The sequence below is a fragment of the Nematostella vectensis genome, chromosome 2, assembly GCF_932526225.1.
Source record: "Nematostella vectensis chromosome 2, jaNemVect1.1, whole genome shotgun sequence".
Lineage (NCBI taxonomy): Eukaryota > Metazoa > Cnidaria > Anthozoa > Actiniaria > Edwardsiidae > Nematostella > Nematostella vectensis.
Window position 1 is genome coordinate 7,914,530 of NC_064035.1, and position 13,054 is coordinate 7,927,583.

The 13,054-nt window shown below is 40.7% G+C and overlaps 1 protein-coding gene across 1 annotated transcript; it reads right to left on the bottom strand.

Moving 5' to 3' along the window:
- Positions 1-1,992: 1,992 nt before the first annotated feature.
- Positions 1,993-12,791, bottom strand: LOC5514317 (H2.0-like homeobox protein). The gene is made up of 3 exons (XM_032383925.2): positions 11,449-12,791; positions 3,298-3,429; positions 1,993-3,035 (listed from the first exon to the last, which is right to left on the bottom strand). Exons 1-3 carry the CDS (start codon positions 11,651-11,653, stop codon positions 2,719-2,721), a joined length of 654 nt encoding a protein of 217 aa, XP_032239816.1. The 5' UTR covers positions 11,654-12,791; the 3' UTR covers positions 1,993-2,718.
- Between the last annotated feature and the right edge of the window lie 263 nt (positions 12,792-13,054).

Consider the following 13,054-nt stretch of genomic DNA (forward strand, 5'->3'; position numbering starts at 1 on the left):
TGTACATGTGCCATGACATTCAAAGTTAATTCTGTCCCTACGTCGTGCTTCAGCCATTCGAATTCGAATCCACGCCGGCCGTTACAATCTTACACCGAGCCCCTGCCAGAATGCGAATTTCAACCCTGGGAACAAGGTAAGCGTTAAGCCATTAGCGTGTTCAGAGGTGGGGTCCGAGACCGTCCGGACCCCACCTCGCTCTTCTTAAAAAATGAGTTCGACTCCGGTTGACCCCTTTTTTGTTTGTTAATTAAGAAGGTAATGGTTAATTTAGATGTATGCATTTTAATACAAAATGTTTCAAGATTCGAGCAAAGGATGCCTATTTTATCTAAATTGACCCATGGTCAGTGAATTACTACTCCGGACACCACCATACGTTATTCTCTAAACACTCACCAGTATGCTAAATGCTTAATCATCATCGCAACTACACTCCTGGATCCAACTGCACACGGCCGTTGGAGGTCGCGATGACAAACAACTCCCGTACCCTCCCCGCTAAGACATTTTGGCGGTGACAAACAAACTATGACTAGATTTCGTCCGCAAATAGATACCCTCGCCTCCTATACGATCATAAATGTCCTCGTAACCCTGATGTCAAATAAAGAAAGATAGAAAATACACGTTTATTTTTAAAAAAGCGAGCATACGAAACCTTAACGGGGAGGGTACGGGAGTAGTTTGTCGCGATCCCTGACAGCCGTGTCCTGACTAATTCATGCAAAGACTTTATGGCAGCAATCTGGACATTCTCCCCTCCCCATCCAATTCTCTCCCTCCCCACCCCCGACCAAAGAGTCCATTTTTAAAAGTGGGAACTAGACAAAGACAAGGCACGTATTTCCAGTACGTTTTCTAACAAACTTCTTTACGTTTTACACGAGTTCGTAGCAAACAACTATTGCATTATAGCTAGCCGTTTTCACCCTAGAGGTTTTCTCCCATGAGATATCTCTTTCTTTTTTTGGACGATACAGTAGCGGATTCAGGGGGAGGGTTTAAACCCCCCTTTGGGCTGCCAGAAAGCCATATGTAACAAAAAAAAAAATACCCCCACCCCCCATTTATCACTGAGCTAACCCCCCCCCCCCCCCCTTCACCGAAAAGCTAGATCCGCCCATGCGATAATGCATTTGCAAAATATGTCAACGTCCCGTAGACCCCTGGCATTTTCCTCTTTCCTCGTAAATTCGCACCTTCCCACAGAATCGCTACTTACGGATTTAAGTCTTGGCATATTTTTTGGATGTTTTTTTTATTTAAATTGAGAATTTTTATGTTAATAGTGTATCTATCGGAGGAAGAGCCTTTTATAGTGGATTCTGGGATTAAACCATTATATCATCATCATCAACTTCATTACTATGAATAAAATGGCAAGCATTAAGAAAAGGCAAGCTGTACCGCCCTGATCAATGGAACTTCAACTTCTAATAGCGATTAATAAGCAGCTAATTCGGCAGGGAGCACAATCCAACTCTTATAAAAAAAGAACTCAATCGAGCGTTCAGTAATCTTTTTTAATCGAACAAAATCGTCTATCTGATCTTCTCTAGTTTTCGCGAAGATGACATTAAAATGTGTAGTTCCAGAAAATATCCAGCCCCTCCCCCCCCATTGAGGGGATTGGAAAGTCCGGGGGGGGGGGGGGGGGTTCAAACGCCCAGGAATTTCCAGAGGGGAAGGGGGTAAAGTGCCATTTTTCCTTAACAGTTACCGTATTTATTTTTTCCAGGGGGTTGGAAATTCCAGAGGGGTGGGGGGTCATACCTCCGACCCCCTCAATAGTGGGGGTATGGATTATTTCTGGAACTACACAATTACCGTCTTGCAAGATTGATAGGAGTGGCATATTGCTACTTACGACTTAGGGCTATTTTTAAATCAATACCATGTGTATCATAAAAATATGTAGGAAACCAGAGTGACGTGCAATGAATTTCTATCTAAATATACGTGTGAAAGATTACCGTGTCTTACTACAACTTTTGGTATTTAGTACTGTATTTGCACAACACAATATTTGATTTTGTTCTGTGACGCAATTTTTCACATTGTGTAAATTATTTTACAGTTGAGCTTCGTTAAGCCGAATCTTAAAGGGAAGAAAAAAAGTAGTACGAGGTTTAAAAAGTATATAAAGGAACTTAAAGACAGATCAAGTACGCTGAAAGCTCGAATAACTTGAGCTCGAGTTATCGGGTCGTTACACCCTACATTTCAAAAACCTTAAAACCCTCCTTCATTCCATTCTGTCTTTTTTCTCAATAGGAAAAATCTCCCTGAAAATAAGTGTTAGAGAACATCTTCCTGGTGAGAAACTCTTAACTCTTTAAATAAAGATTGCTAAAGCTGGGTTGTTCCTTCGTTTTTTCATTTAAAATGACTGTATTTCTAATCCGTCGGTGCAGCGGATTCAACGATATAAGTCCAGCGAACTATCGATCACTTGGCGCCGACAGCGATCCACTTAAATACAACACAAGCGCGTACCCAGGATTTTAAGGGGGGAGGGGGTGCGCAGTCATAGGTAGCATAGATAAGGTAGCATATAGATAGGGATAATATTTGACGATAAACCACTTTTTGGCGGGGAGAGGGGATGTCCATACCCTATGCGCCCCCCTCTAGGTACGCGCCTGCAACCCGGGTACGGTCCAGCGGTCCAGAGCATGCGCAAGCCGTTACAAGCCACAAGATATTTATACGACACTACGCTTGCTTCCCTAACTCCTCGTCCCCAGTCCCCGTAACAGTCTCTCGCGCATCTTGCCGCCATTTCATTCGTCGATTCTGAAACCAGACCTTGACTTGGTTATCCGTGAGGCCGAGCATGGACGCAAGCTGATGACGGTCTGCTTTTGTTAAGTATTTCTGAACTTGAAAACGTTTCTCAAGTCCTTTGCGTTGCAGGTTGGAAAACACTGCACGGGTCCAAGGTCTCCTTGGCTTGCGCGGTTTATGTTGGCCGGGAAGAACTTGTACCAAGTGTGCCTTGCTTAAGGAAGATCGATAATCTGGGTAGAATCCTACAAAAATGGAATTCCATTTAAGCTTTGTATTTGCATTAATAAATTACTCGGGTAGCCCTTGTAAAACAGACACAACAGGCACGGGGCAAAAGTAAGACAGCCACACTAACAAGGCACGAAGCAAAAAACAGAATGGGCGCCTTAGAGCCCCAATAAAGCCCTCATTTTTTTCCCAGAACAAATCCGACTCGGGCAGGATTGTGTCTTTGGCAAAGGCAAAAGCAGTATGCAGTAATAAGACTTGAGACTTGTGGGTTACCTGTGCATCCATTGGGGAGGTACTGGTACGAGGGGGAGCCATAGCAGGCTTCGCAGCTTGTGTTACAAATATACGATTGTGCATGCGCGCTGTAGGGTGACATGGTCCAGTAGCTGTGATATGCTGGTTCACCTGAGGGATATGATATAAACATGATCAGATTTAAATATACGTATTATCTTAGCAACCACCGCGGAATGAGTAGCCGCAGTGTCCCTTCCCTAAAGTCTGTATCCTTTAAAAAGGGGTCAGTACGCAGCTCTTACAAGCTGCAATTTGATTGGGCAAATGAACAATATCCGAACCTCGACACAAAGAACGAGAAGAATAGAGACAAAAAAGCTCCTTTGTAGAACAAAGATAATAGGAGACAAAGCAGCTGCGTACTTACTCTTAAAAAAAGGTTAACAAGCAGATTCCACAGCTATTTTTCTATTTCGAATAAAAAAAATAAAAAGACGTGTAATAAAGGTGTCTTGTTGTTTGACAAAAAAAAACGTGCGCCTTGTCTAGGGTGATAACAAGATAACATATTTTCTCAAAGGAATTATTACTTTTTCCCAAGCGAAGAGAGATAAGCGTTTTCTACGCCAAATAGAAAGAGTATCTGGTTGATCGCTATGGCCCAATCAACGGATAACCAGTCAGTGTTGAAAGGTTTAGTTCCTGCGGTCAGGGACGCATTCCTTTCTCCTTCACACATCGATGACTAGCGCGCGATTGGACGCGGTGATACGCGTTCGTTATCGCGACCTGTTCTGGCGTGATTTCATTTGCGTTTGAGATTAGGCATGTTTATAAGCGCATGATACTGCAACTCTGGCCTTATTATCTCGCTCTGATAATCTTTGTTCTGCAAAAGCTTGGCGTGATGACATGAAAACGATAAAAAGATTACACTTCAATATAATACTTCTATTCAATAACGAGGGCAAACACTTGTTGTGGAGTTTTAAAAATATCCATATCTCTTGGGTATTCAAGTTCCTCCTACTAGTTCTTTCTGTGTCAAGTAGGCACGAGCGCACTCAAGATTTCCCTACTCCACTGAGGCGCCATTTCAATACAGAAATAACACATTTCCCTATTGATTATTGGCGTATGTTATGCCACCTTTTGTATATCGTGTATCAACTTTATTACATCACATTAGAATCACTAAACTGAGGTGGATACGATAGGACATGTTCCAGGCAACATGACTGTTGCTAGCCTATACAAATAGGAATGACTGTTTGCTTAAATAAGGGAATATATGGGGTAAACGAAGAATCGCTGCTCCCAGCAGCAATACCGCATTTCGATTATTTCCAAACTCCATAGAATTTATACACACTTGTTCAGATACTATCATGATTGCCGTGTAAGCTCACTGAGATTGTTCGATAGAGCTCTATTTTATAGAATTTAAACCCCGATCGGCACATCAGAGTTCTGGGTATAATGGCAATAAAGCATGCAAAGTGATACAGACAAAGATTAAAAGAATGTGAATAAAAAAAAAAAAAGTTTCAAATGAATTAATAAGAGATTTATGTCCGAAAGCGTATATTCATAAATTTCTCTTTAATGCATTTTTTATACTGTACGCTTGGTTTGTGCAAAGTCCTGATCACGTGACAGGGAGCTTGAAAATCAGATAACGTCTATTTTACTGCCCTTTTAATTCCGCCGGATTTCCTAACCAGTTTTCTCTACTAACTATGAGTAAACTATTACTCGATAATCGGACACATTTTTTTTATCGTGTATACAATGCAATAAACTCTTTTAACGAGGAAAATATATTGAAACACCTCTTATAATAATATAGTAAAACAACTCGTATTTTTATAGTGAAACACCGCCTACAATATAGTGAAACAAGTCTTACAATATAGTGAAACGACTCGTATTTTTATAGTGAAACACCTCTTGTAATAGAGTAAAACAAGCCGTACAATATATTGTGAAACACCTCGTACAATACCGTGAAACATCTCGTAAGGTAAGAAATCCAACGTGAAACACCTCGTATAGTCCAAGTAGAGATAGTATGAAATCCAATGGACTGATAAGTTATACGTTTTCTGGTTACGCGAACGATGTAACCAACTAAATAACGTCGCCGACTAGCTATTGCAAGTCGTTCGCACGAATCTGACAAATTCAAAACGCGGTGCGCTAGGATGGGTTTGTTTGTAAAGGGTGTTTCTCAAGGTGCGTGTAAACAACGCGGGGACAGAGAGGCGGGCAAAGGCGGGGTCTTGGGCTAATAATCACACGATGTGACCATTGGGGATCTCCGCCAGATTATGGGCTATATGATAATCGGCATTAGTTGATCACTGAGATAGTGAAAATGTCCTATCAAGCGTAATTTGAATGCCTTTTCCTGTTATTTCTAATTTATCATTTCCAGGGGAATGAATAATCAGGGAATTTTGATTGCTATCATACCGAGCAAATACGACTGCATTTAGTAAATTGGCAGCTAAACGATCATGTTTGATTGCTTGTGTTTTATCATACGTGTATTGTGTAGCCTTTTCTCCCATACTTATCTTATAATAGAGATATCGTGGCAAAACACTCAAGAATACCACTACAAAAGCTTGCAGCCGATCTTGACAAAGAACAACAGAAAACAACTTGATCAAAATATGTTAATAAAACTACATCTCGAGATGCAAGAAAAGTAAGCTGTTACAATAATAAAGAAAAACGCGCATGCGAAAAGATAACTGATAAACCGCTCACAAACTCGCGCTGATTAGCAAAATAAATAAACAAGCACTTGACACAACATGCAATTATCAGGAAAAAGAAAATACACTCGCATACTGCACTCGCATACTGCACTCGCATACTGCACTCGCATACTGCACTCGCATACTGCACTCGCATACTGCACTCGCATACTGCACTCGCATACTGCACTCGCATACTGCACTCGCATACTGCACTCGCATACTGCACTCGCATACTGCACTCGCATACTGCACTCGCATACTGCACTCGCATACTGCACTCGCATACTGCACTCGCATACTGCACTCGCATACTGCACTCGCATACTGCACTCGCATACTGCACTCGCATACTGCACTCGCATACTGCACTCGCATACTGCACTCGCATACTGCACTCGCATACTGCACTCGCATACTGCACTCGCATACTGCACTCGCATACTGCACTCGCATACTGCACTCGCATACTGCACTCGCATACTGCACTCACATAATGCACTCACATAATGCAATCACATACTGCAATCACATACTGCACTCACATACTGCAATCACATACTGCACTCACATACTGCAATCACATACTGCACTCACATACTGCACTCGCATACTGCACTCGCATACTGCACTCGCATACTGCACTCACATACTGCACTCGCATACTGCACTCGCATACTGCAATCACATACTGCACTCACATACTGCACTCACATACTAGAGTCTTTAAAACAAAGAGCATTTGGAGGCGAGGACTAGTTGCGCGCGTTTTTTGGTTGCATTAGAAGATATATGTATACTTTTTTTTTACAAAATATTATTTTGTTTGCTTGTGCAGATGACGGCAGGCAATGACTCATTTTAAAAAAACGTACTTTACTTCGGTTTTACGATTAAAACTTTTCAATCAAATCAAACAAAATACTTTTTAGGCTAATTGCGCAATAACCGTTTTGATCTGTAATACTGAATTTCAGATGTGAATTGATTTATCACTAATAATAGAAAAAAAATAAATATGATTTTTTAAGCAGTTTGATAAATCGGATGGATTCTTTCCTCTTTGCGATTAACTATTAGGGAACGTCAGCATTATTATAATACTGTCAATTGTTAAGGCTAGTTTCCATATAATAGCACTCGATTGAACACGATGCGTGCACGATTATATGGAAACTCACCCTGCGATCGTGCACGATTATATGGAAACCACTTTGCGATCTGTTGCGATCGTAGGTAAAATAAGCTGCGATCGTGTGCGATCGACTGCGATCATATGGGAACCAACCTTAAAGTTTAGTTAAAATAAAACAATAATACCACATGCGCTACAAAAGCATGCCACAGTGTCGAACATAGGGTGCCCTCACAGAGCAAGATAAAGAAAAAACTTTCCAACAGTGTTAAGTCTAGGGTGCCCTCACAGAGCAAGAGAAAAAAAGTTTGCAACAGTGTCTAGTCTAGCAAGCTCTCACAGAACAAGAAAAAAAAGACAACTTTCAAACAATGTTATGTCTAGGGTGCTTTCACAGCGTTTTCCAGCACGTTTTTGTTCGTGTTGTATGGGTGGTCTAGACACACTTCAAAACCTATAATGAGTATGCAACAAAACAAGAAACCATAAACCAAAATGCGATATGTAAGAACCCCCAGAGCTCAAGGCAATTAGTTAGTTCTGAGCAGCGTCTTCCTGAATGGGGCAGTGACCTTGCATGGGCCTGGCATGACAAGATGGCAAAGGCCGATGACGACGTTCCATTTGAACACTTTATCGCATTGAAAATAGAGTTCGGTAAACACAAACAGTTTGTTACAGCATCCCGGCCCATCTGGCATTGTTCTACACGCCACTAGATATGCCCCCCTTAGCGATAAGCGAATTAGCCAAATTATCGACTCAAAGCCTGCAATAAAGGGCCTATTATACCTTATGAAACACCGTGTTTACTACCAAGTTAAGTTAGGAAACTCAAAGAGCGCGCGTGTACAGTTTACAAGAGTAAATACTGTTTGCAAGCTGGCAGACCGAGCAACTTGCAATAGCAAATGAAACGTAATCTCAAGCCATTTAGTGAACTAGAGGTCCAAAACCACTTGAAAACGTCACAGCAAAAATCCGGAGCATTTAAGAGCTATTATCAGGGGCATTTAAGCTTTTGAGAAAATTCCATCAAGGACCTATTGACGGCACGAATGGTCAATATACCGTGATAATCTAGTGTAATGGATGCGCTATGGAGGACGGTCGACATGTTTGTGTAACCGTAACACCATCAGTGCTAATGGAAAACGCAAACATCTCAGTCCAGCTGCTAGTACAAATACGAAAGGAAGCATTCAAACCAACAGTTAAACACGTTTTAAAATCTTCCGGTTAAACCCAGCCTGGTAAGGCACTCAGACCGCCTGGTTAAAACGAACAGATAATCAAAACTCCCCAAAGTCTGCAATGATAACTTTTACCTGGTTATTAAGGACGCGAAACTACGCACTTTCGGGAAATTCCACTCCTCATTTTAAAATCCCTTTTATTTATTATCATGGTTTATTGTCCAATATCGTTGACACCAAGCTAGACAATGAAGTTATCGATTCTAGACTAGACGCGACTACTCTGTGGCGCGACCTCTCTCTCTCTTAGCGCGCACGACGTATCTGATCAGGAAATTCGCAGTTTTTTACCCATATGTTTGAGTTTCACCCCCTCTCTTCCTGAAACACTCGGTGTTATTAGTTAAACGATCGATTTTGTGTTTCCGTCGTTGATTTTCCGCGGTTTCCAAACGCAATGGCAACTAACTTTGATCGAGAGAAACGCTATCCGGAGGTTGCGCTATGCACAAATCGCTAAAAACAATGCAAATCTTATCTAAAGCATTTACAGGCCGTTTTATAGTCTGTATTATGCTTTCATCGTTCCTATATCAGGACGCTTTTACATACGAATGCCTCAGATAGCTTGTTCATACTGAAAGAAATGTCATTAAAGAGGTTTTCTAGAACACCTCAAATATCTTACACAAGCATTTACACTCTAATTCATTCTTTTGGTGCTACCTCAAGAAAATATAGGGAAAGTTCTTTTTAACATTTGCTTTTTTATGGTCAAAGATATTCAAGGCAGCAATACTATTCAAGAAATCGTTCTTATCACGGAATGGGAAAGGCAATATTGGTGAGCAAACATCATCGTTTCCCTTGACCGTTATTCCATGGAGGTTTGCGAACTCGCGTTATGTTGGATGGATTAATTTTAATAATTTATTGTATCTTTTCTCTTTTCGATGCTTCTTTCTCGTGCAATAGTAAATTATATTAACAACGTTTTCGTTTAAAGGCGCAAGAAAATAAGAAAATTGAAGTAACCATAGTTCTAATCCTTTGATCGTTCAAAAATCAATGTGCTTTGAATCATTAATTTAGCAAACCGTGCTTGTACTAGTTGAATCCAGTCTTATTTCTGTACATGTACATTTTTTAGCCTTGATATTCTAACGTAATTGTATCGAAGAAACCTTTTTGTTAAAAGTTCTTTCATACAGTCTCTATGTGAAAGGCTTTTTTGGGTATTTGCTGCTTGTAAAAAGAATGAAAGTATACCAACAGAAACTAAAAATTGAGTAACTTTATTCCCGTTTATTTGTAGGATAATCTTGAAGCATTTCTTCTTGTGCAGTTTTCAGGTGTTACTGTAGGTAGCAACCTTCGATTCCTCACGCAAACATAGGCGTTCACACACAATCTTTAAAGATGATGAGCAAAAAAAGCTTATATATCACGACTATAAGCAATAACATAAATATAAGTCACAAGGCATTATTCGAATGAAGAAAGTTTGACTTTTCCATATTGGCCATTAGTTTATTTGCCGATGGTATCAAGGCGTCGAAGGTGCGTTGTCACTTACTAACGAAGACCGAAGATCAATGGAAAAATTACAACTCTTGCAAGGAGAAAATAGCATACACAACAAGGAAAGCAATGACCAATATGTGCATCAGGTCTTTTGTGTGTGTTAATTCTTAAAGGCAAAAAGGAAAATATCGACTGTTATCTTAGTATCAAGGAGATGATTAAAAGCATTGCTAGCCCAAAATGTACCCCCCTACTTATTTTATGCTTGAAAAAGAAAGACGCGAAAATATTTAAGGATGTACCAAGCGCGTATTTAGTAGCACCCTAATGGAATCATCTGAAAAAAAATATTTCAAAACCTAATTTTAGGGTTTTTGTGGAAAGAAAGTTAAGCTGGTATGATCAAGTTAATTTTCCTATTATTTGTTTGATTGTTTAATGTTTTTGGAGTATATTTCTGATTGTACAACATAGAATCATACGAAAATAAGCCAAGTGACCTTATTGTTTCGTTTGCGTTTCTCTAGCAAATGCTCTTTTTTCAGATGTATGATTATGAAAGCGGTAGAAGCAAATACGTTTATAGGTTCATTAAGAGGAAGGGTAAAGTTTATTCCTTACGTATAGAATTTCTTTTTTTCTTTTATTATCTTTTTATATCTCCTTCTTTGATTACGAATTACCAAACTTATACAGAGGGCTTTATAAAGCGTAAAGGATTATATTGGATATTTCATTTCAAAGCACTTCACGAGTATTCTTCTCTAGAGCACGGATTTCCGTCGTTGTTGCGAGAAGAATGGTGTTTACACTGTTTACACTTGCTGCCTGATGCCACGGACCAAACCAGACTCAGCCTTCAACTGAACCATTCATCTTAGCAACCACCAGTTAAATCATTAGACCTGTGCTCAGTCATAACGTGTATTTCTGGGACGAAAGGGGACGATCCATGGTTGTTGTCATGTGTGGTTATCCTACAGTGCCGGGCAGTGTATCGCCTTGATCTACTTCTCGTCTTTAGGTTGAATGCACCGTGTACTGTAAACGGTACTCGTGTATTTTTGTATTTGCTTATTGTATAAAGCACATAATACGGATAATCCGTGAAAAGTTTGAGCGTTTATTGCACGGAGCGCGAGGATGGTTATCTCTATTTGACGCGCTCTGTTGCATTTCCTAAGATCATAGAATTCCCTCTGAAATAAACGCCGAAACTCTTCTTGCCAAACATCACAAAACATTAACAATGATATAGCTTTGGCTTTGAAAAAACCTATATAGCGGTGGAGATGAAACCCTCAAGGGAATGATAGCCTGATTAAAGAAGCCCTTCTGGTAACTATAAACATCCTCGGCGGCAGCACGTAGGCAGAGCACGCTAGTCGCATAACGAGCAAACCATGCAAAAGATCGCATTTAGCCGGGTTTTATACCACACGAGGGAGTCTTCAAAAGGAAACTCCACTCTGTGAAGTAGTGAAGTACAGAGGCCCGTGACTCTTTGTTGGGTTATGTCTTATTATTACTGTAGCATGTGAATAGTGTGTCGATATGGAACGCTCACCGTAACTGAGTCGCCGTCTTGACTCTTCATCTTTGGGCGCGAGGATTTGGTCGACTCCGAAGTTTAGCTGCATTTGCGGTGGTGGTAGAGGGGTTGCTGTACATCGCGCATCGTTCACGGGATTGCTAGAGCAGTGTGGCACGGCTAGAATATCGTCAATTCTGAACGAGGTTACTCTCCTCTCTTCACCCTCTCTAGAGCTCATGGCAGGCAACTATTTTTGATCTCAGGCCGATGGACGGGAGTTTGAACAATACTCGAGTCTTGTACGGAGCGATGAACAAAAGAGAAGCCTTTGAAGTTCAACCGCTCGCACTAGGTGAGGTCCCGATGACAAGGCTATGTTGATTGTCAGACAGTGTTGCACTAATGACGATTTGTTGATTTATCTCATCTTCACTTTTCTCCGTTGATGGCAGACATATACATAGAGTAGATATACATGTAATGTCCTCCCCACTAAACGATTCGTCATCCGCTTGCTAGAGTGATCCTGTACAGATTACGATCTGGGATTTCTTTGTCGGGAGCCGGTCCAATGTATGGGATGTATCTCCTTTCGGGTGTTTAGTTTAGCGGATTAAAAGTCTATTGTTGGTATTTGCCAAGTGAAAAGCCTGGTAATCCGAAAATTGGATCAATAAGAATCCGGGGACGTGGCGGGCTGTATACTGTATAACCGGGTGGGTGGCGTCGAGTTCAACCTGACTATGACAATAATAATTATTTTATTGAGCGGATTCCGTTCTCTAGCTTAAGGTGCGCAGTCTTCGGGGCATGCCCTTGTCACTGAGGCTGTTTATAGATATTTTATGGTTTTTAGACATTACTGGCGGTGACAAGAAGTATATGTTTTAGCGATGCAAGCATGCCGTCCTCTCTACTGATAAACATATTTACACTAAGTTAAGTTAATTAACTCATTATCCGCCTTCATCAGTTGGTTTATTTTTCTTATGGGCTATGAGATATTGGGCGTTTAATTTCGCATTAGATTGACTGGCTGGCGCTGGAATGTCAAGAGGGATGGCTATTTTCATCGCATCCTGTTTTCTTTAGAAACAGTCTTGAGGCTCTTGACGTAGGAATACCACGAAGCACATGGAAAGCTTGTCATACGACTGTGAAAAACGTCCAAAAAACGTCACCCTGCATTTAACCACAACCGACCTTTGTTAAGCTGCCTTTTAGGGGTGAACCTTATAAATTAATTTAATTGGAACATAAGAGTTGAATCCCTGGATACTTCGCGGAGATCGCTGGCATCTTATGAACAGAACTTCAGTGTCTCCACTTGAAAAGAAGTGGATCTTTTCCAGAACCCTTTTCTTTGAACACGCGTATTAATTAACTGGTGAAGTTTGTACGCTTCTTGTTATGTCTTCCGGTTAAAATTTCATTAAAACATGATCACGTGTATGAGAAGTCTGCGTTTGATGGGATTGAATAAAAGGCAAAGTTTATCGCAATCAATCCATCCCAAGCGTCAAACTCGGTGACTTCTCTGTCGTAATTCGGACACACACATTACGCCTGAAATAATAATAAGCTGTCAGTCGGTTAAATTGAGGTATTGCTTTACTATGCATTGTGCCACAAATAAAGT

What these genes read in the sequence shown, in the direction of transcription:
- LOC5514317 (XM_032383925.2), bottom strand. Translation starts at nt 11,653, where the DNA reads ATGAGCTCTAGAGAGGGTGAAGAGAGGAGAGTAACCTCGTTCAGAATT. An exon ending in AAGACGGCGACTCAGTTACG is followed by an intron (nt 3,430 to 11,448) that starts GTGAGCGTTCCA and finishes CATATCCCTCAG; the next exon opens with GTGAACCAGCATATCACAGC. An exon ending in CCTCCCCAATGGATGCACAG is followed by an intron (nt 3,036 to 3,297) that starts GTAACCCACAAG and finishes CCATTTTTGTAG; the next exon opens with GATTCTACCCAGATTATCGA.